This window comes from Lineus longissimus, chromosome 17, assembly GCF_910592395.1.
Source record: "Lineus longissimus chromosome 17, tnLinLong1.2, whole genome shotgun sequence".
NCBI classification, from domain to species: Eukaryota; Metazoa; Nemertea; class Pilidiophora; order Heteronemertea; family Lineidae; genus Lineus; species Lineus longissimus.
Window position 1 is genome coordinate 14502431 of NC_088324.1, and position 23908 is coordinate 14526338.

The 23908-nt window shown below is 39.2% G+C and overlaps 3 protein-coding genes across 11 annotated transcripts in view; 2 read left to right on the plus strand and 1 right to left on the minus strand.

The window, feature by feature from the left end:
• The window catches only part of LOC135501091 (discoidin domain-containing receptor 2-like), a 206177-nt gene extending 187824 nt beyond the window's left edge, over window positions 1-18353 (plus strand). For 4 of the 9 annotated variants that reach the window (XM_064792885.1, XM_064792886.1, XM_064792887.1 and 1 more), the window contains 9 exons: window positions 1338-1485; window positions 2409-2939; window positions 3154-3285; window positions 5589-6023; window positions 7438-7757; window positions 8089-8216; window positions 8411-8614; window positions 8809-9043; window positions 9253-18353. In XM_064792885.1, the coding sequence (XP_064648955.1) occupies window positions 1338-1485; window positions 2409-2939; window positions 3154-3285; window positions 5589-6023; window positions 7438-7757; window positions 8089-8216; window positions 8411-8614; window positions 8809-9043; window positions 9253-9585 (2466 nt within the window). In that variant the 3' untranslated portion in view covers window positions 9586-18353. The remainder of the gene's footprint in view (window positions 1-1337; window positions 1486-2408; window positions 2940-3153; window positions 3286-5588; window positions 6024-7437; window positions 7758-8088; window positions 8217-8410; window positions 8615-8808; window positions 9044-9252) is intronic. The other 5 variants (XR_010449554.1, XM_064792888.1, XM_064792891.1 and 2 more) reach the window with 5 other exon arrangements.
• A 1047-nt stretch (window positions 18354-19400) lies between these two features.
• On the minus strand, window positions 19401-21141 carry LOC135501485 (haloacid dehalogenase-like hydrolase domain-containing protein 3). The gene is made up of 2 exons (XM_064793625.1): window positions 21021-21141; window positions 19401-20857 (listed from the first exon to the last, which is right to left on the minus strand). Exon 2 carries the CDS (start codon window positions 20843-20845, stop codon window positions 20108-20110), a length of 738 nt encoding a protein of 245 aa, XP_064649695.1. The 5' UTR covers window positions 20846-20857; window positions 21021-21141; the 3' UTR covers window positions 19401-20107.
• Window positions 21142-21251: 110 nt separating this feature from the next.
• On the plus strand, window positions 21252-23742 carry LOC135501523 (mediator of RNA polymerase II transcription subunit 27-like). Its single transcript, XM_064793676.1, has 6 exons — window positions 21252-21349; window positions 21706-21899; window positions 22219-22488; window positions 22665-22866; window positions 23109-23228; window positions 23364-23742. Exons 2-6 carry the CDS (start codon window positions 21709-21711, stop codon window positions 23496-23498), a joined length of 918 nt encoding a protein of 305 aa, XP_064649746.1. The 5' UTR covers window positions 21252-21349; window positions 21706-21708; the 3' UTR covers window positions 23499-23742.
• The last annotated feature ends 166 nt before the right edge of the window (window positions 23743-23908 follow it).

Consider the following 23908-nt stretch of genomic DNA (forward strand, 5'->3'; position numbering starts at 1 on the left):
AAATTTGAGGCAATGTTCCATTAACACCGCTGTGTTATCCCGTTGCGCGAAAGCGCACACCGGCGATATTTATGTGGCCTAGAAACGATTTTGTAGCGAAAAATACTTTTGATGTCAAATGTCGCATGATGATTCATGGCGGTGTTGAAATTAAGATGATAGGTCAGTGATATAATACAGCATGGCGGTCATTTATGTCAAATGAGATATCAGAGTCCTGAGAGGTTGGGTCCCTCTTGGGAGGACTGGGTTATTGCTCTGGTGACCATTAGTCTAATTTGAGCCCCGTGATATGTGATTACGACATTGGTGACAAGGCTTCAGATGCTGCAAAACTGATAAAACAGTCAACATACAACGCTAGACAGAAGTAACATTCTATGTCAGGCGAAACAGTGCAATTTACTGGCATTTTACATCTGGAGTTACATAAGATTGGGTGTTACTTCTGGACCATACTGTAGTGGGACCAGTTCTTTGAATTAGCTTTGAGGCCACCCTGGTGTCAGCAAAAAACTAGAGAAGTTTGCATCATCCGTTCAAACAGATGCTGAGAGGGGTGTTCAAACAAATAAAGAAACTTAGCATGGTTTACTAACGGTAAAGATCAATTTTCAGACTGTCGAAACCAGTTGTCAAACATAATAAAATGTGCATTGCAAATTGGTATTTGCACTGACAATTTCAGCCACAAATATATTGGGATTGCCCCGGCATAAAATAGAGGGCAGTGGTCATTAATCTGACAACAAATATCATTAGTATATTTGTCCCCAAGATGCGGTCTGCCTTAATGATCAAAATATGCCCAAAAGGACAGAGGGCGGATCGTTTACATAATTCTAATTTGTATTCAGTGATTGCCCAATATGCAATAACCTTCCATTACGAATGACCATTGACCCAAGAACAAAGGATTTTACGCATTATTATTAATTTTTGACACGAATATGAGACAGTTGATTGGGCAATTATGGCCATTGTCGGTACTGACCATCAAGAGGTGAATCATGGGAGCTTAAACGGATTGGAACCGGAGATGAGGTCTTGATTTGATTTTCATGTCAAAGAAATGCTATATTGGAATGCCTCGCGATGATGGAACGTTGTGGTCAGTTATATTTCAAAATATTTTTCGATGTTTGAAGATAATCCTGGGCAAGTCTAACTCGTACCGTCATTCACCTGATTTTCACAAAAATTTTCAGATTTTTACAGGATTTCTTGATTTCGACCACGTTTTTCAGATTGCCACAAAATGTTCCAAGTTTTAACCAAAATCTAAGATTTCCATAACATGTTTTGATTTTCACCAAATCCCCCTTCTATCTTTGCAGATTTTCCAAGGCAACACGAACACATACCTAGCAGAGCTACGGGAGGTTGACCCGCCGATCATCGCCAGGAAGATCAGATTCGTCCCATATAGCACGCACCCTCGCACCGTCTGTATGAGGGTCGAGCTGTATGGATGTCCTTGGAAAGGTTCGTACGCCCTTTTATTGGCAAAAACATCTCATGATCCTATGTAGGATCAAGTTGCGAGATATTAAGCCGTTACGACGTTACAGAGGAGTAGAGCTGAAAAATAAACTACCAACTTGAAAAAATCTGATTGGAAACCTATTTACGCATTGCACCCAAGGGGGCTTACAAGTGAAAAAAATGGCAAATGTCCGCTAATGGTGATTTAATGGTAAAAAATTTTTCTGCCGCGGATATCTCTCACTCTCTGGTATCTAGTCAATATCCGCCCTGATCGCTAGGTTCGATGTCGTCTGCTCAATGAAGTTCCGGAACATTGTACACACAAGGTTGACATTGGTGTTGATGTTATCTACTTATTGAAGTGTTGGGTTTTTCTAGCTAAAAACTTATTAAAAGGACAAACTTTAACGAATTCAATGTTTGATATGTAAATTTGGGTCGGTTCCATTAGCAAAGTACAACCTGATCTGATCAAGTGTTTGTACTGTACCACGGGTACATTTGACGATAATTTTAAAAGCCAGACTCTATAAGTCAACAAAAATGAACCCATTTTGACAACAACTTTAGCTCCAGATGCATTTAAGCTTCACCTTGGTGATTGTTGTGTCAACTTCCTCCAATTAGTGCAGTGACAACCCAAGCAGTAAAAAAAGGGAGATTGTCAATATGTATCAAAACTGAGTTGAAAGTTATTCTTCTCATGTTATGCAGCATGAATTCCTTTGAGAGTGGTGCCATCTGTTCTAATTTATTCAAACCTCATGACATTCTGGACACCAAGTTGAAGTTGATGCCTTATTCTCAATTTTAAAGTCCTTTACCGACTGCCTTTACAAATCATAGACATGGTTTGAGGTGCTGTGTACTTTTGAGGTGATATTGAATTCCAGTCTAATCTTGTTCCGCCTTTGCTTCAGATGGAACCATCTCATATGACATGCCTCAGGGGGACAAGCGTGGAGCCGAAGTGGACTTATTCGACTTCACGTATGACGGGAAAATACAGGATAACTTTCTATCGGGTGGAATGGGCCAGCTCACAGATGGAGAAGAAGGCCCGTCGAACTTTCGCTTGGACCCACAAGCTCTCGGAATGAAAGGTTACGAGTGGGTTGGATGGAAAAACGAAACCACCATCAATAAACCTGTGGAAATAATCTTCAAATTTGACACTGTGCGGAACTTTTCCTCCGTTTCGTTCCATTGTAATAACTTCTTCTCAAAGGAGGTCCGCGTTTTCCGAATGGCGAAAATTTCTTTTAGCGTCGGCGGGAAGTATTACAAGTATGGGGACAATGTTGTGACGTTTATTTACATGCGCGATGAGCTGATGGAGTTTGCGCGGTGGGTGAAAGTGAAACTGAGTAATCTGGTCGGGAAGTATGTGAAGGTGTCCTTGACCTTTGATGCACGTTGGATGCTGATGAGCGAGGTGCACTTTGAGTCAGGTAAGAAGAAGACGAGTCATTTTTGTGGGATGAGAAAACTTCTGAAAACAATTAACTGAGAGGAACTGCCAGGGATGTTTGATAGATAACTCCAATTTCTGTAAAGAGATAGTGCTGGGCTACTTACTAAGATGTCAAGGGTTTGAATCCCTTCCGAGCGTAATTGTTCAAAGTTGTATTCTATATGCACGTAATTCTTATCTGACCATTACAGAGCCAGCGATCGGTAACTTCAGCGATGAGTTGCCGCCCCCCACATCCATCCCGACCACCCGTGTCACCCCTATATTCCCCGGAGGTGTGTATGACGGAGAGCTAGGTAGAGGGAACTATTCCATATTCACCGGTAAGGTGGAGGCTTCCAATGTCAGGTGTGGCTACGTACACCTTAACCGAGATGCTATAACACATGAAAACCAGTTTCATTTGTGCAAACTGGTTGAAAAACTACATCAGAATACATTATTTAGACAAGATGATTGTTGAAAACTGCATAAAAGTGGCTTGAACTACAATAGTTCAAGTACATTTTGGAGTCAGCTTGTTTGAGAGTTCAGTTATCTGTTGGCATCAAGGGCTGGTTTGGTATAACTGTTTCACAGAGCTACTTGCTGTGACGTGTAAATAGTATAAAATATCGACTCACTTCAGTTTGACTCAGGTGGGTGATCTGTTACACTTGTGACTCGCCTTACGAATTCCAAGTTAGATTAGCATTCAGTGGTGAATCCAAAAGGAAGAATCTTTATGGAAACAACGCTTTTAAAGTTAAAATATGGACAATAGTTGTATGTTCAGTTGTCATGATCGGGGCGAGATTGCCAAAGCCCCAGTTCTAGCATCTCGGGGTAGCCACGCCTGGTGCGCAATTCCTTTTTTCTTAACTTTCCTTTTCTCAGGTCTCTGCACATTTAAGATATAGCTACGTAAAGTGTTTTGTGCTCCGGGATTTGTATTTTAGACCCTTTTTGATGGTATTTCTCTGTATTTTGCGACGTTTGTTGAAAAATAAGTCAGAAACTAAAAGTAGCTTCATGAAATGAAAAGATGTCTCGCCACCTAAAGGTTGGCACAACTCTTGTCCATGATAACTGCAATGTCTACCTCCTTGGTCAGTCCCTCGGGCCAAGAAAGTACACATCGGTACAGCAGACAAGACAAAAAACATCAAACAAACTTGAGATATTTTTTACAAAGATTCCTGGAGCACCCAGCACAGATCCCGATCTTCTGAAAACCGTTTCTCATATTCCTACTTGATCCAGCTTAAACTTTTCGTGTCACATTTTTCTGAGCCTTTTTCAATCCCAACCGATGTTACCCGAACTTTGCCCTGTAAACCCTTCAAATTTGAATTCGGTTTAATTCTCCAACCTAATGTAACCAATTTTTTGCCGGTATTTCTAAATCTCAAACATTTCTGACAGTGCAGAACTGAGTATGCACTCTTTGCTTCACCGCGATTGCTGTTCTTTGGTCCACCACACTTTGTTGAGTTGATTATCCTTTGTTCTATATATTCACATCACAAACTTCTTCTGCTTCGGAAAAGTGTTAAAAAATTTCCACGATTTCGAAAATCAGTGGATAAGTCACATGAGAGGAAAGGTGCCCTATTTAAGTACTAGGGGAGCCACCTGTAGAAGGGAAGAGGAACTACATGTATGTACATTATAACGCTTGGACATTCCGAAGCAGAGGAAAGTATTTTGCGCCTTTCTATTAACTGTTAAAGGGACTCACTATTCAGTTATCAAACCTTAGTTTCCAAATTACTTCTTTAATTCTTAAAAAAAATAGAATAGTAGACATTTTTCTCAGTTTCTTCAGAATAGATTCATTCGTCATAGCTCAAGAACTATTCCTTTCATATAATAGCAGTTTTCAAATTTCAAATTTTTGCTGTTAGATGGAACCTCAGATTTCTTTTCTGAGTCATTTTGATGTTAAAATAGGTAGAACATTTCCTTTCTCTCTAGTTGGTGTCAACAATTCTTTCTCTCTAAATATAAACTTGGCTTTTGTATAAACACATGTGGGAAGATTATATTTGATAATCGGCACACAAGGCTTACATTTTATTCATATGTGAACTAACGTATTCTGAGAAATGATTAAATAAGAAATGAGCAGGGGAGGTATAAGAAAATTTAAACTAAAATATTCAAAATTTTTGATTAACACTTTGTCTTGTTGAGCTTTGTTCGTTTGTGAAAGTAAAGTGTTTTGTCTGCTGCACAAATTCACAAAATTTGAGTCACGTTCACAATTGTGAGTGCTTTATATCTATTTCATTTGATGCATTCATCACTATTTGCAGCTTTGCGTGAAAAAATATTCTTTAAAATGGATTTTGCTGTGTTGCCTCGAGGCTATGCTCGCCAACGTCAGTTATGATAGTAATTTAATTCTTTATCCTATTTAAAATGGAGTCGGCTCTTCTCTCCGACCTATAGTTCAATATTTCGAAATAGATTGATTGATTAATTGATTGATAGATGTAGGTAAAAAGATCAAGGCGGTCTAACATGTCTGCATCAATAGTTTTATAAAAATCAGTGCTTCCATCTTTTTTGATGAGTATGAACTGAATTTGGCCTTACTAAACTAATCGCATCAAATCATTTCCTATTTGTTTATTTCCAACAGGTGAAATCATTCCATCAGGCGAAAACGGCAACAATGATATCGAGGTCCCGCGGAAGCATACGCCATCTTTGGACGACAAGAAAATCGGTATCATCGTCGGAGCTCTCGCTGCACTTATCATCATCTTGATTCTTATCGTCTTGGCGATAATATGGCGACAGCGGACGCTGAAACATAACAACAATCGCCGTAATGTCAAACCGGTTGATAAACCAATCAGCATCAACCTGAACGATCTTCATCCAAATATCACCGTGAATGGAAAATTATCGAACGGTAACATGTATAATTCAATCGGCCAATCAGATATGGAGTCAGATCGCGATATCGACCGCTGCAATAACGATATATATCACGAATTAGACGAATGTCTGCAGTCACGGAAACTCCCCGACTTGCCACCGCTCAAGACCCCCGAGTCAACAGGTATACACTGTAGGTGTATTTAAACATGTATAGTGCATGAAGCCATGTGCGCCCCCTGGTAGTCGGATTCGTAACTACCTTATTTTGGCTATCGTTTATTTCGTGCACTATAATCCTGTGTTTCATTATGGTTATGGGAGGAAAGGCATTGGGTTTAATTTTTGTGGTTTTTGGTCATGTTTTATCAATTTCCAGTATTTTTTACTTCTTGTGGGTTTACAGCGGGTATCTGGGAATTTAGTTTTTGATATCCATCGTGCTGGGCTGCCAAGGTTTGAGAACATTTTCGTGGAGTTTTTTACAGGTCAGTAACAGAACGTTAAAACGTTAGAAAAAAGGCGTATATTGTTCTGAAAATTTTCTGAAATTTTCTACAAGCATCGATTTTGATAAGCTTTGTGCATTTTTTTTCTATGTTGATCAAAAATCCACAAAAATTATGAAACCAAAAAAGATGAGTACAAATCAAAATTTGCATGAACACCCTAAAAAATGAACAAAATTTGCATGACGCACCCCGGAAATGCACAAAATGTGGAAATGGGATACATTTTTCCTAATTTTTCAGCACAGCGCACAAAAGGCAGCTCCGCATCTGATGTGACTCCATCTGATGCATGATAGGCTCATCTATAGTTCCCATCATTCATTTGGCAAACCTCTCCAAAATTACAATTTTACAAGCCATGATTTTCACCAAAGTTCTGATTTTTTCATCATTTTTTACCACACTTTGATTCTTACCCATAAGTCCCTCCCATCTCGTAATGTTACATGTCATCATGTTTATTTATACTGATCATTGATTAATTTCTCGATTTATTATCTGTTATTACCCATTTGCTGCTGGGACTCATTGACTTAAAATGGTTCCCCTTGATAGAACGGGAAGTTTTACTCAATCTCAGCCAAAAGCATGTTGATTCAAGGCCAGCTTGAATTGATGAAGTTTTCAATGTTTCACAGCAAAGTCCAGCAGCAAATGGGATGAATGTGTTGTTCAAAAGAAGTTAGATGTAAAATTCATGTAGCATACCTTGATATCAAGAATGCTCAAGTAAAAGTTGACATAAAGGTCAACCATGAAGAAGTGAAGTCAACTTACAGAATGACTTGGAATCATGTTAATTACTTTCTGAGGAAATCGGTTAAAGCAGGTTTATTCAACGTAGAAGTAAATTTATACGGCGATCTGAAATATTTGGTTGTTGTATTGTCAACTACTTTACTGATGTCATCTTTTTTCATCATCTTTTTTCAGTTTTTATCACATTTTCAAAATAGTTTCATTGAACTTTGCATGATTCATACATCCTGCTTGGCTTCGGATCAGATTAACACATTTTCACATTTTCATATATATTTTCAAAATTAACAAAAAATAGAACAAATTTCATCGTTTTGTGGGCATTACTCATTACAGATACCAACACGATAGCATCACGAGAATATGCCATCCCAGACGTCACGAAATCATCGCTGATGTTCTCTGTGCCACCCTCGGCACCCGTCATCGAAAACCCATACCAGAAGTCGACCGTAAAACCAGTCGACCCTTTCTATGCAACCAGCGATATCCTGACGATGCCGAACATCCAGGGTGTGAGCGGTAGTAACGTTTACGCGGTACCCAACCCGGACTTACTACACGGAGCACCGGAGACGAATGACCAATGCGTGATAGAATTCCCAAGAGAGAACCTGAAATTTATTGAGAAACTTGGTGAAGGACAATTTGGAGAGGTAAGTAGTTTGTTGGCACTGTCAAAGTCGTAAACCATTTCCGGTGTGATGTAGGGGCGTGGAAGGATCCTATGATGTGCCAGACGAAGGCCGGTGTCTGTCAGCATTCTGTCCTTTGTTACTGGTTCAAAGTGGCTGAACTGGACGGACTCTGGCAGTGTATTCAGATATTTCAGTGTTTTGAATAGACTGGCAGTTTAGAAATGCGTACGGTAGCATGTACCATGCTAGAACACGAATTATCGCATCTGAAAACTTGATATTTCATACGAATACCACAGACTCTATAAAGACATATTTGAATTTCTATTCGACTTTCCGCTCATTTCAGGTGCATCTTTGTGAAGCTCAGAGGATCATAGAATATCTTGGCGATGATTTCCTCGTCAATCGCACGGCCTCGCGGTCACTTTTGGTTGCTGTCAAAATGCTAAGGAAGGGTGCCAGCAATCAGGCTAGGTAAGTTCAGAGTTCACTGGTCGGTGATCTGAACATGGAAAGCTGTTGACCTGGACTCTCTGATAGTACCATTTAGCTCATGATGGATGTTCTTCTCAAGTAACTTCTACATTTTCCAAAAACATTTCAAACGGTCAGTCTGCCGAGGTTATCTCCTCTCATTTCAACTAATCTAAACATTCCTCACTTTCCAGGCTCGATTTCCAGAAGGAGGTGAAGATAATGTCGCGTCTCAAAGACCCTAACATCGTTCGTGTTCTGGGCATGTGCAGTGAGGACGACCCGCCCCTAGTTATAGTAGAATATATGAAGTTTGGCGACTTGAATCAATTCATACAACAACACATCCCCGAGAACATATACAGTACTGCCAAGGCATCCAATGCACCGATTCTGAGGTAGGTATTGAACTGCTGGTTTCATCAGGGGTGTAGCTGGTGATGGGAGGGGGGGGGGGGGGCAAATGCATCAAACCAAGATGAAAATGTGGTGTCCTCAAAGTCTTTATCAAACATCAGAATCAAGATGTGTGTGTAAGGCATTGGGATGTAATGTTGCAGAAAAATTCCAATTCTCGTAATCTTCTTTTCAGCTATGGGTGTCTGATTTTCATGGCGTCACAAGTCGCCTCAGGAATGAAGTACTTAGAATCTCTCAACATGGTGCACCGAGACCTCGCCACGAGAAACTGTCTCGTCGGACATCAGTACACGATAAAAATCAGCGACTTTGGCATGAGTCGGAGTTTATATCAAGCTGATTATTACAGGATCGAAGGAAGGGCTGTACTTCCTATCAGATGGATGGCGTGGGAATCTGTATTATTAGTGAGTATTGTGTGAGAACATGTATAATCCGAGGTTGGTGTTCAAAACTTCGAGTAGTCCAAAATTGAGAAGTTTCCATCAGATTTTCTCCTGAATAAAATGAACTAAAGAGGTAATGTTCTTGGGACTATTGGCCACAAACTCAACCAAATGTCTAATATCAGATATCATTACATCATTCTAATGCATCTTCATCATTCTAATTTCAGGGCAAATTCACGAGTAAAAGTGATGTCTGGTCATTCGCTGTTACTCTGTGGGAGGTGTTGACATTTGCCAAAATCCAGCCATACGAGCATTTAACTGACGAACAAGTAATTGAAAACTGTGGACATTTCTATCGCCAGGACGGGCAGGAGATATACCCGCCCATCCCGTCAAATTGCCCAAAAGAAATATACGATTTGATGCGAGAATGTTGGAATCAGAACGACGTGAGCCGACCGTCCTTCCGCGAGATTCATATGTTCCTACAGCGGAAGAACATGGGCTATAACCCTAAAGATGAAATTATGAGCCAGTCGAAAATGTTGCTTTGTTAGCGAAGGATCTGTTTAGACTTTTCCATTTGACAATGCTGGTACGTTGAGTCCCTCAGTATGACACAATGGTAAAAATATTGATTGACACTTGGAATACAAAAGTTGATTGCAAATTTGTGTTGTGATGTTGGGTATTCATATTCAGAAATATGAATCTAATGTGGACGTATCTTACCGTCAGTGGATAACAATCAGATTACGATGCCGACTTTTTAATCAGTAAAAATGGACCAACGATTCCTGGAGGAAGATGTGAGAATTCAGGTGGAGGATCATGCACCATAAACAGTTACCATGGAAACAGCAAGGTCGTTTCCATGGAAACAATGAATGTACTAATTTGGTTCCACAGAAAGAATAGGTGACTGCCGTATTAATGCCCTAGTGATTTCTGTGGAAAAAGGTGGATAGCTTTGGAAGTGACATATGTAGCTATGGAGTGGCAAGTGTTGCTATGGAATGGCAAGTGTTGCTATGGAATGGCAAGTGTTGCTATGGAGTGGAAGTGTTGCTATGGAATGGCAAGTGTTGCTATGGAATGGCAAGTGGCACTATGGAGTGGAAGTGTTGCTATGGAATGGCAAGTGTTGCTATGGAAGTAGCAAGCGTTGCCATAGAATGGAAAACATTGCTATGGAAATAGTGGCAAGTGTACAGGAGTTCAAAAGTGTTCAATTTAACCTGCTGCATTTTTGATGTTTTGATACGAAGCCCTCGATGTATTCTATCTGTATTACGACTTGAACAAAGAACTTGATCGCCAGATCGAGAATTTGTCATACTTCTCAAGAACTTAGAAACAGACATCATACCTTAGGATCAGGAAGAGATTGCCGTAGACGAAAACGTATATTAATTTTGTAAGAGAGAGACAACGTGATTTCAAATATTGGTCAAATGGACGTTTTATATTGTGTATCTGATGTGTTACCAACCACTATCGATTGGATATTTGATTATAACAGTTAACAAAAGGGGGAGCTGGTCAGAACAAGATCCATACAGCTGTCTTCATCATGCATTTTATATCAAAATTGCTGACTCAGTATTTTACTGGTGACTGACCACGAACAATCGCTCGCCAGTAGGCGGCACCCCTTTGTGTTCGAACAATTTTGTTGTCCAATTTGTATACGAGAATCACCTGAAAGGGGGCGCTACCATTATGCTTCATTACCTACCATAAACAGTTGCGCCCCTAGTGGATAATGTGGGAAATACGGCTCCTTATGGTGACGTTGTCACGGGAAGATGGGAGATTGTATTTGCACAAAACTTGTACAGTTGTGTATTACCTTTTATAAAAAAAGAGTCGATTATTTATTTACCTGCGATGATATCAATATTTGGAAACCTAGTCATAGCGTTTTATCGGAGTGATGGAATCTCCAGCAGAGGGAGTGTTTTTGCGGAGTGACCAGAATCCGGCAGAGAAACAAGTGCACAGCACTATCTAGTTTAAGTCCAAGCGGACCAATGTTGTTATGTCTTGGAAGTAGGTGTCATGTGATTAGATCACATGACGGTCATGTGACCTGCTTTAGTCTATTCGTGATGGTCAATTTTGTCTCACTCCTTTGTACAATTGAATCCCTCTAAATGGTTGTTGGCGTTCTCAAACATGTAACAACTGCCATTTGCGCATTTCTGTGTTTGGAGATATAAAATATGTCGATCAGATGACTATTCTTCGGTCATATGCTGTACCTAATTTCAAAATTTCCTTGGGAAACAGCATATTAGTGAATTAGAGCAGTCATTTCAGAAAAGTGGGAGTCTTTCACCCCTGTCCCTGCATGGACTCATCCAGTAAATGTATAGGTTAGTCTATTCAGGAAAGTGGGCTGTAAAGGTTACTCCCTTCCCCATTTTCCTGAATAGACTCTTCTAGTTAATGCATTGGTGCACTCCATTCAGGAAAGATGGGAGTGAATTTCTTGAATGTACATATTTTATCTCTGTGAGCAGGACTGGCATGTTTTATAGAGTTCCGACAAAATGACTTGCTTACTCTGTAATTATAACCGTGTACATTTGACAAAAAACTGGGCATCCTCTTCAAGTAGTTTGTCACTTCAAGTATGTGGAATTGCCTGGCCATTATACAAACTGCAACTCATACTGAAATCTTAATGAATCCATTTGGATTCATTTTGAAGTAAATTGCATATTTTCTGAACATTTCTTCAAAAAAAACACAAAAAAATCCATTTTGAGATGCTTGTATATGTGTATGTATCCTATGTTCAGCCCTATATGAATAATGTACAGGTATTTCTACATCTTGAGGTGAAATAGAGTAGGCTTGATCAGTGGTATAATGTACAGTGTCTGCATACAGCCCTACAGTTGCTCAATGTACAATAAAATGATGTAACACAGCAGGACTATGGCTTAACTCTGTAATGACTGGTGATACTCATTGTCTCCCAATGCCTTTCAATATGTTTGATTTGCATAGACAATGGGTTGGCTATACCAAGTTGTTTGATGGTCATGGATCACATATACCAGCTAGCTCACCCTTTGTTTAGATGTCTTAGCAATGAATGAAGCAGTCTTAGATTGCTGTATGTTGATATATTACACAAGTCCTCACAGAGTTAAGCCCCAGGGGTTTGCTGGTTGACCGGTTTTCTATGGGATAATTATCGTGTGGGGAAAACAGTTTAGATTTCTACATGTGAATAGAAAAGTTAATACCTTCCTGTTTGATTTCATCAAGGGATGAGATTATTTGGTTTCAACAGTTGGCTGAGTAGTCAATAGCAACTTTCACAATTTTTAATTTGGATTTTTATGCCTTGAAAATCCTACTTATGTTTCTCCTGTCGTAATTGCTGACTGTCATTACCATAACTTGTTCTGTGATCCAGATGCAAACATCATCATCGACTAAAAACGTGTCTCAGATTTTTTCAAGTTCTTAAATCGATGTCTTTGCAAATTATTCGGTTGAAGCTGTCATTATTTATGTTCTTTATTTGTCATTTTTGATGCAGGCATTATGTCATTGAGGATCTTAATTCTATTTCGCCGACGTTTCACAAGCACAGCTTTACAAGAAAGTACTATTGGATGTTTTTAGTTCTCAAGAAGAGGTCCTCGAATGATAAAAATGATCTAAAGCATATATTTACCCATCAATCTATCAAATTTAGCAATCAGATTAGATGCCACGCGGTACTCAAAGAGCCTTGACAGTTTTCTGGTTCTTCATGTGGATTCTTCCATCAAATTAGCACAAAGTCGCAAGTAAGATTCACTGTGTGCAAAAATAAGCTCTGTTGCAAAATGTATTGACGTTAATATTGTTAAAAAGGTTTTGATTTTTCTTGTAACCAACCCATTGATGTTCTCATAGTGTTTTTTCATCCAGTTGTTGTTTTGTCAAAAGTTCTCCACAATATCAAGGGCCAGGTTGCAGTAAGACTTCGTGCTTTGTAGATTTCGAAAAAGCAAGTCACAAATTTGTTGTTGCAAAATTTCAAGAGCACAAAATTTCAATGTCTATTGTTGTTGAAAAGTTAACGGGAGCTCATCCATTTTCGTTCTTCCCTTGTTGTGATGTTCCTTGGCTGGAAGCGTTAAATATCCAGTATAAAACGTGACTGCATCGATTAAACAGATTCCATGATAAATTACAGCACTCACAGGCGACTAAGTCAAGGACCACAGTCAAAGTGATAGAAATTTCCCTTTGTTGGGGTAGCAGTTGACTCATTTGACCGAATAGCAATGTCAATCCGACTGTTGCCTCATTTTGGCCACATTTTAATTCGCTGTGTGTGTGATCTGCTTAGTCGCCTGTGTGTGTGTCTCAAGTACAGATGGTCTTTAATAAACGCCGCAGAAGCGTAATTTGTTTAAAAGCCGAGGTTGCTTGTTATCATGGCCCAGAGTATTGGTTGGGCCACGAGGCCTAGTATTCTTAGAAAAAATGAGGTACAAAGGTTCACATGCTATTACATCTCGTTCCAAGTGCTTCTATGTGCAGACCCTAAGCTTGAGGGCCGCGGACAAAACGTGTTTTTCATGCAGATATCGACAATTTTTCTGATTAATGGCCAAAAGTAGCATTTTGCGAACCGCCCATGGCCAAAAACCTACGTAGGGCCTGATGTGCAGCCTTGGGTAATTGTTCTCACATAATATAAAACTAAGTTAAGTACTGTGCATAATTGGAGTAGAGGTCTTTTTGTTTTATTTCAATGCTTGTTCTCTTCAATGCTTTAGTTGTGCTTGGCTTATGAAACAATCTTTGATTGCCAAATATTAGTGTACTTTGCTTCAAGCTAAAGGAGGAAACATAATAAAAGCCATTCTGACTATCCTTGCATACCAGGGGTTTATTTTGACCTCTATATAGTGCTTATGATAATCACTGACTGTTTGTACATTTCAAGCGGTTCTTTTTACACATTGGTTAAAGTTAATTGTATCAGGACTTGGTGTCTAGGGGTGACACTTAATTCATATCAATTGGACACATTTTAATCTCAAGGGGTTTTGTTTTTCAACCCCTTTCCTGGTTGCCAAAACATGAGGCTATACGAGTCAGTCAGTTCAAAGAGAGGGTTCACGTTCTCTTCATTGACCTTATCTGAGCAAAAAACCAGTTGTGCACTGACAAATAACTGTTGAATCTCCAGTTCTAAACATGACGTTGAATCTGTGATTTTGAGGTAACACTCGCCTGCAAGCTTAAATTACGGAAAAGTGTTGTACCTTGCGCTAGACTTTGCTGTCATTGAAATCAGTGGTATTCACCATCAGTGGTTCAAGTATCAATGGTAAACTGGATGTATTGTACAATCATCCAATAAATGGAAGCTAGTGATTTGCAAAAATATATGTAACTTTCCCAAAGTTGTTGTTTTTTACAGTGGGACTTGATGCAAGAAGGCACAGTTACCAAAGCTAGTGTAGTCGTCACTTCTGTACGTTATTCACTATTTACTCATTAAGATAACTGGCCAACTAACTGTGCAATTAAAGTGTTCTTTCAACAATCTAGGCAATATTAATTAACCAAAGTCAAGTTGAATATCTCTAGAACTTCCACAAGTGGTGCAGTGTGCTATTTAAACATTTACGCAGCCATCTCTCCCCAAACGGGCGCGTAATCACAGTATGACTGACGCTCAAATCAAGAATCATACAAAAGTTTGCTAGAGCTGGGCTCACAACATCATGGTACTGCTATTAAACATTGTATCTCGGGTTCATTTACACTAAAAGATAACTAATAGTTTTATGAGTTCTGACATGGGCTGGATATGCCATCATATGGTCTCACTTAAATGATTATATGTACAGGCTTATATATTTTTATCATTTTTTCGGATATAAATCTTTGTGAAGTACTAATGGGTGTTGTTGTAAAATCACACTCTGCATCTGATTCATACTTATAGGTGTATCAAACTCGATATAACAAATTACCCTGATATGTTTCATTTATTGACCTCATTCAAACACTCAATCGATTATTTGCGTCACAATCACGATTATTAGTTAAGTAAATGTTAATTGATTAATTAGAACCATGTAGAAGCTTCCAATATGTCCAAGTGGTTACCATAGAAACAGATATCGGCCAAAAGTGGGCATTGGCTATTCAATGCTATTTTTCCGGCACATTGAGTTTTTTGGTTGATCAGTGAATAACGCATGCAAGTATAGGCGCAGTAAAAGGAAGTAACAGATTTCAGTTATGTGTGTTTTTATCATTATCAATAGGCCCTTGTTTTCAAAAGGCCTCAGCACATCAAGCAGTAGCTGCACTAGAGTCACACTACATGGCCCACTAGAGTCACACTACATGTACATGGCCTGCGTACACAGCGTTAAACCAGCGTGACACATTTAAGAAATAATCATGATATTCTTACCATAAACCCCTCTTGTAAAAGCGAAATAGGCGATCGCCAGTACTAGCAACTGGACTTTTCTCTCCATTTATTTGTTTTTGATTCAGAGTCGGACTAATATTAATGATTTTGTGATGCAATGGTTTGGATCGTAATTTGTTATTTTGCATTTTATTACACAACGGTCTAAGTGACTTGAGTTATTTTTTCCTGTGAATTGCGCCAGCCACTTTTGTAGATTTTATAATGCTGAATGTGAAGAAGGAACTGGCTCTACAGAAATGATTCTGATGCCTCGTCATCCCTGTGTCTGGGTCTGTAAACACCGAAATATTCACAGCTTTGTGTGAATGCAAGTTAGGCTCACTTGGCAACCCTGTAACAGGAACTTCAATTAGATTTCCTTTTCATCTCATGTCCATATTTTTCACGTTTTTTTGTAAATCTGAAAAAAAATTGAAAATAAAAGGCTTGCAAACGTTTATGGGTTTACACTCGCCAATGAGAAAAGTGTTATGACCGAACACACGTAAGATGTGTATTGCTAATGCTATTTAATTGCTAAATTCTCGCACAGAGCTTCAAAATGACTATTTTGGTCAATTTTCTCAATGGGATTCCTAGTAAAGAGTTCATATTTTCACTTAATTCTTGTCCTTCGTATTAGGAAGAGTTGACCCCATTTTTTAGACTCAGTTAAAAATCCTAAGTACTTCAAGGCTTAATGGCCATAGAATCTGAACTGCAATCTGAACAACAAGTGTTGTGGGACTCGATTGAGAATTGGTAGACATGTGTTAAGGTGCTTTTGCAAGACATCCCTAAGTATATTGGGCGTAGAAGACTTATTTCAGAGTAGAGAAGACCAGAAACAACTGCCGGCTGTCTTTGCATAGTTGCAATGTCACTGCATTAATGGCTGGGCAAGTATGCATTTGAAAGTGTACACAAACATGCTTTCAGAATGGTTTTTCTGCATTTTCTGATACTTCCGAGAGGCGCCCTCTATTATGGGTCTCTTTACCTCAAATTACTGATGGTCGACAGTCATTCATGGTTCTCCCCTTGAGATTGTTTTTAACGAACAAGCAAACTAGAACAGTTAAAATTTAACACACTCAGTTGAACCCATATGTCAGAAAGGATATTTTCACAGGACAAACTTAAGCACCTTTTAAATGCCAATTACCTTGTATAATATTGTAAATAATGCTACAGATCCTAACGGCAGTCGTAACGCTGCCTTAGTGCTGCCACCTAGTGTTGTATTATGTTCAGTCATTGTACAAACTCACAATTGTAAACAATGCTAAAACTAGATTTTTCGATGGTTGATTGTTCCCCACACCCCTACTTGGTAGAATGGGGTGGCCATTTTTTCATATATTCCCAGTACTTTGGGCTGTGGGTTGATCCATTTCGGTAGCCCAGGGTGATCAGGTTTGACATTTCACCTTGACAGCTGAGACTGAAGGTGAATTTGGTCAAAAAAGGATATGCTGGTTGAAAAAAGTCATCATTTTGTACTGAATAACAATTTGAATAAAACCCTAAAACTGTTGCCAATCCCGAGGCCATTTTCAGACTCCGTCACCATTTAGATTCTGACGTCTCAAATTCCTTTTTTGCTGGGGCCACCTTCGGTCTACATGTTCTGATAAAACTTGTAAAAACCTGTAAAAGTAACAATGTATCATTTTCTATAGCTTTCTTTGTTTACCAATTGTCATGGAGATTGTTGCTATAGTTGGGCAAGTTACCTTGGTTACAGTTGCCATGTAAATTCATATAGATGTTGAATTGGATTGCTGAATATGGATGTAATCACAGAGAGTACTACCCGGTACTCTGAAATCATTGTGACATCTATGCCTGCAATCTCCTTGACAGCGGGTGTGTTCTAAAATGTAACAGCTGTAGTGTCAAGCTGTTCCTTCGATGCCTTCACCCATGGCGTACAGCCTGTACATCAACTGGAGTCCCAGTTTTGATGAATATAGTGTTTGGCCGACCTGACTCCTATTCAAAAACCGAGCTACTTTTGTGAGGTCAGTTCATTGACATTGCTATAGATCAGTCAAATCCTAGCTGCAATATATCAATACTAGCGTGAAACAGCTAAGCAAAAGGAGATTCTATTATGATCTTGATCTTGATAAACTGACAAATTTATCATGCTAACTTTGGTCAAATGCAGCATTTGCAAACGTCTGCTGCCTCATTTGAAATTGGAGTACTGGTAGTTTGTGAATTGAGCACCAGACAGAAGTTTCACCACTCAGTTGAGCCTGTCGGTTTCCTCTCACTTGTAATTCAGCAGATGAGAGCGTACACAACTTCACAAGCGATCTATGGCAGTGTCTATGTCAAGGGTTGGACTGTTGAGACTATTTTTGTATGTCAGCCAAGCAGAAAAAAGTGTCTTAGGCAAAGTGGTACAATTATAGCCATGATAGAGTTATAGCCTCACTGTCCACCATTGAGTACTGTCGGCTGTTTTCTACACTGTATAGGCTATATCTGTACCCCTTTACCTTACCCCTTGTCCTCTTTGGGCCAAAGACGGTATTGATTTGGTAGTTACTGAAAAAAAATCACAATCTATTTGCTATATTTCGGGATGAAATGTTCATTGTAAACTCAGAATATGGGTTTTTTGGTTTTCTTCCCAAAAAGGGCAATTCATGAAATAGTCTGTTTCCCAAAATCCTGTCTCGGATGTCATCTTTCAACAGAGGTTGTCAACAATAACAGTATGCTTATTTGTATTACACTATTACATGTGAAAACGGGAATTATCATGTGACAGGGGCATCGCTTCAGATTATGATGGATTCCTATTTAATTATGGGAGCATTTTGTAAATAAAATTATATATTTAAGGCTAACTGAAAACATGGTCTTTTCTTTTTGTTTTTTTCATTTAATGACGTACTTGCTCATGAAGATGGGCACATCCAGGCTGCTTTCTGATCTTCATATCTTCATGGGACGGACTCACAGCTGCAATGACGTGCTCTTGAAGTTCGGCACAACCAAGCCACAGAGACAATGGCTGATATGAATAAAGTCTAGCAAATGCTTTTACTTCAATTTTGTACTGGCCAGAAGGAGGAGGATGCTGCGTCACTCAATACAGCATTTCTTGACAGACAGTATAGTAGAGACCACCAGCCCAGAAAGGGTTAATATCACCATAAAAGTTAAATTCTCTCCCAAACGATGAAAATTCCTTAAAAAAAAATATTCCCACGCTCTAAGCCAAACGGCCTGCAAGGGTTAATAAACAACCTTGTACCCAGGATCAAAAAATTAAAATTGCAGGTGTAATGTATGAAGAAATTTTTAACTTTTTCCTAGGAACAAGGTTTCCATTAACCCTCTCATCCCGTTTGGCTCTGACCGTGGGAATATTTTATTTTTGCAAAATTTCTCCCTTATGAAATGGATATACCTTTTTTTCTCAAAATTAACCCCCTCTGTGTGGAATCGTTGCCCATCAATTGTGCTTTAAAAGTACGTTCCCTTTTCACATCATTGGAGCACAGAAGCAAATGGAGGAAGAATGTCCTGGTTCTTGTCATCATGCGGAGAGTTGTTTCAATATGGCAAAGGAGATTGCGCCAGTATCGCCAGTCACAACCAGACTGAGGGGTGTGCTTTTGAAGGCATAAGCACGACTGTGCTCTCGATGACAGTGGCCAAAGTGAGTGGTCCTGAAGACAGTCACAACCATGTAGGTCATGGTCTCTTGAAGACAGTCACAACTAGGCATATCAAGAACATGCTGTCCTTGGTACATGTATCCCATGGGCAAGCTGTGTCCTTGAAGACCACACAGACAATGAAGATCAATCCACCATCATTTGCATGGTCTTCAGATAGGCCACTTGGTCATCACAACAAAGTAATGTAACAGCCATTGTTAAGAAGAAAAACAGCACAACTTTTATTTCTGGTAGAAAATAATAACATATGTAGACTAAAAATAATAAGTACCGTACATAGATATTTGATACAAGAGTTCTAATGATGAGTGATGCATTGCAGGCGATGAGCAATTATTATCCTGATTCTTGCCAGAAAATTCACATTTCTGAGCAACTAAGAGGTATGTTGGGAGGCAGTTTTGTCATGGCTTGCAAATTTTAGGTCGGCCCATGGTTACATTCAGTTCTCGTGCAGTGTTTAATTGAAGTTTTCAATGGTTTGTGCTGTTTGATGAAGTCACGGTCAAAGTAGAAGCCTTTTTTGTTTCAAAACCAACATCTCTCATGCTCAAGTTATTCCCTCAAGTTAACCAAGTACTTCATGTATATAAATGCTTTAAAACAGTATAATGTACATAGAATTTAAAGGTGGCACTATTCATGTTATTTGAAATAAAATTTCTAAATACATGTACTTAAAATACTTACATGCTGAACAGACATAATCCTACATGCAAAACTGGGTAAATACGTGACTAGAGTATTGATGACGAGTGTACAGGTAAACAAGTAATAAGTACTTATTTACATAAATGTATATTGTAATATACAAAGTCATGGAACAAACATGACTGAACTACAAGAAGAATGACTATAAAAGCACAACCACATTGCTTAGACTACAGATTCAATGCGCAAATTTCAAGTCCCCTCTCACAGTCAAATTCTCCATTCCTCAATCAATTTCATTTTCTCCTCAAGCTCAGTCAAATCCCTGACAACATGACGATCTTCCACGCGCTGATCCAGAATCATCTGCTTCCCCGCCATAACTATCGCATTCATTCCCACCTTTCGTGCCGCCAAATAGTCAAGTTCTATATTATCACCAACATGAACCGCATCTGCAGGTTTTGCGCCAGCCATTTCTAACGCCGCTTGGAATATACGCTGATGAGGTTTACAAACGCCAACTTTGACGGATAAAACAAGAAAGTCAAAATATTTTGACAAGTGAAGGTCATCGAGTATCGCTGGTAATCTCTCATCAAAGTTTGAAATGACACCGACTTTTAAATAGGGGTGTTCTTCCCGTAAGCGCTCCAAAGGTTCCATAGAATGAGGAATTATATCGTATGGTTCACCTTTGTGGTAAAATTCAAAGAGATAATCAGCCACCTGGTGTAACTTTTTAACATCGTGATTCATGTTAAGGTCGAGGAATGTGTCACAGACGAGACGGGTCCACCACTGTTTTGACGTCATTCCGTGATTGAAGCCATAATTCGGATACTGTTTATCCTGCTTTTTGATGTGTTTTCTAAACGAATTCGTGACACCTTCTGGATTGACAAAGATGCCGAACATCTTTGCTGCGTTGGAATAATTCAGTCCGACATCCCGGGGCCGGATTATCGTGTTGGTAATGTCGAAGGTCACAAGGCGTAGCAGTCCCATCTCGTCTCGTAACTGAAAATAGATACGTACATGTCTTGTTAGTGTATGGTTTGTGTGTGAGAGACATGTTGCGACAGTTTCATGACCAATACTAATAATACTATAGGTATCTCCCTCTTTCCGATCGCAGCCTTTGACCTGCCCAAGGGGTTTCCACATATAACAAACAACTTACTTATGAAGCTCTATATATCATGTTCAGTGTCAGCAAAGAATTTATGTAGCTTTATTTTGATATATCTGGTGAAATTGAGAATAAACGCATGAAAGCATTGTCTTGGCATTGCATGCGCAAGGCAAACTACCCTGCCTGCAGCTTGCATGTAACAATACACTGCGTTAGAAAATATCATGATTTGCTTGATTGAGACTACAAAAGGGTACTTCTGTTAGTAGTTGTCACCAATAAAGAAGACAATTTTTATGATTTTTGTCATTACAAAACTCATTTTGTACACAAAGGACTGATGAGATTGACAAAAAGAGTCGTTTCCCTAGTGTGAGGTTAGTTTTTACACTTGTAGAAGTATGTTTTCTTCCAAGATTCGTGCGTGAATTGCCTTATTTCGTTTCTTTTATCCACCCAGTTTTGACATTTGTGTTTAGTGTACACTACAGGGTGTGCCAAAAAAGTGACCCCAGATGTATGTGTTTCTCTGCTATTGTGCATAACTGATGTTCAGATCATTAAATCATTACAAGCTAAGGTCAATGCAAAGCAAGATGATGTTTCGGTGTTTCTGTGGGTAAGATAGATCTAAACACGCTGACCTATCCTGGTGCATTACCAACCAGGTGATTAAATCAAGGGCTTAGGGCCTACCTAGTTCTGTGACAAGTAAGTTTTCTTATTGTTACAGATTATGGCTGACCTAAATGATACCCTGAACCAGGCTCTCCGTGCAGTGCAGCAATTGCGTAATGCGGTCACCCATGTTGTGGAAACATTAGCACAAGGTGTGGAGCCAAGCAAAGCTGATGTGGAGAAAGACAAGAATAAAGTCTTCTTAACAAATCTACAGCAATCTCTTCTGGGCGTCAATAAACATTTCAGGTAATGCTTTAGAAAAGATTTAACATATTTTCACAAGATTTACTTGATCAGCTAGCATTTGGAATTGAAAATGATATTCACTTTGTAAACTTTTAAAGCAACAATTGTTTCATGAGTGATGGAAAGCATACCTTTTCCACAATAATACCCCAAGAAGGCCAGGATATCATGGTTGGAACTTGGATGACTGCATTGCATTTTAAAACCTTATTCTCTTTGACTCTGTGTAACCCCATACCCTTACAGGTTAGTCCATTTGAAAAATAAAGTTAAAACACACCTTGAAAAGTTTCATGAAATAGTGTCTTCTCCCCCACAGTGAGCTTGAGAAGTATTCCAATGCAGCCACACCAATGGGACCCACCCTGACCGCTGCTAACAGTTACTTCATCACCCTGGACCCTGTCATGGACAAGACACCGTTATTTACACAACTTCAACAGTCTTACAAGTGGTGGAACAAGGCGCAGGAGTTTGCTGGTCACACCATGGCTATTTTGAATCAAAACCTCTTGAAAAGATCGAACCAGAGTGGACTGATGCATGGGAAAAGATTTAGGAAATCACCATCTCATATGTTTCCTAACCAGTAAGTATGCCCAGCTTTTTGGAGCATCTGAAACTTAGGTGAGATTGCCTTTTTTACTGCCCTTCACATGTCAACAGCAGTCACAGGGGATTTTAAAGAAAATTGAAAGTGAAAACGTCTTGACAATATACTTGACAGATAACCTTTAATTTTTTTATCGTTTCATGACCTTTCAGAGTTGTAGACCTCTTCATACAGAATCTTGACCGATTGTTCCCCGATATGTCAGTCCAGCTGACACGTCCAATGGGAAACTCAGCTGTCCTGAAGATAACCCTTGAGACAACCTTCCAAGCCATTGTGGTTTTACGAGGTGTCATCATTGAATCTGTGGTAGTGAAAGCTTATGGAGAAGACTCATTTTGTGACAATCCAAAGGTAATGTGATAAAATTTTATAATCTTTGGAGCCCAAGAATTCTCGTTCAGGATCGAATTCCAGCTCATTGGCATGCCAAGCTGTAGTTTTCCCACTTGGCTACTGTGGCTCTTACTGTAGGACCAAGCTAATCTTGGGATACAGCTAGCTTTTAGAACACTTCCCTCTTGAGGTTCAGAGTGGGCCTGCAAGCCAGCCTGTATAGATGAAAACAATTTCATTTGTATGTTTATGTTTTTCAGGATGAAATCTGGACAAAATCTCGCTACCAAGTCTTCCAGAAAGTGACAGAGCATGCCAACGTGGCAATGATTCATTTCTTCTCACCACAGATGCCAGATTTAGCATTGAAATCTTTTATGGTAAGATTCAGCTGTACCAATGCTCTCAAGATAGGCCTGTGGACTGAGTTTGTGTAACTTGGATTTGTGGCCAATGAATAGGTCAAATCTAGTAACAAAAGTTCTAAATCTGATAACTATTTTTATTCATTTCAGACTTGGTTACACAGCTACAAGACTCTCTTCACATCGCCGTGTAAAAAGTGTGGTCGCTATCTACAGGAAGGACTACCGCCATCTTGGAGAGACAACAGGAGTCTAGAGGCATATCATGAAGGATGCCGACAGTAACAGACATTTATGAAAATGATGTTTACAAAACAGGGCTGAAAGTGTATTCATTGTAAGGGTCAGTGCAAACTTTTGCTTGAAATTATGGGTGTCAGTTTGTTTGGAAAGCAACTGGCAGTACACCTGATTCCGTAAAGGTTTCCTGTGGCGAGTGTATGCATTTATTTTATAAAAAGATCATTTTGTATAAAAACCTGCAAGAACAGTGGTCAGATTGTTCATGTAATGGTATGTATTGTAATAAAGTATGTATTTGTGAAAAAATTGAGTGTCTTGTTGTTTCTTGGAGTAAATTTGAAAGTAAAGCTGCACTTAAAAGTGCAGCTTTTGGAACGAAATGTTGTATATTTGCCCTTAACATGCTAAAGAGACCAGTGTATCTATGTCGGCGTTGCAAAATGTTGCAGAAG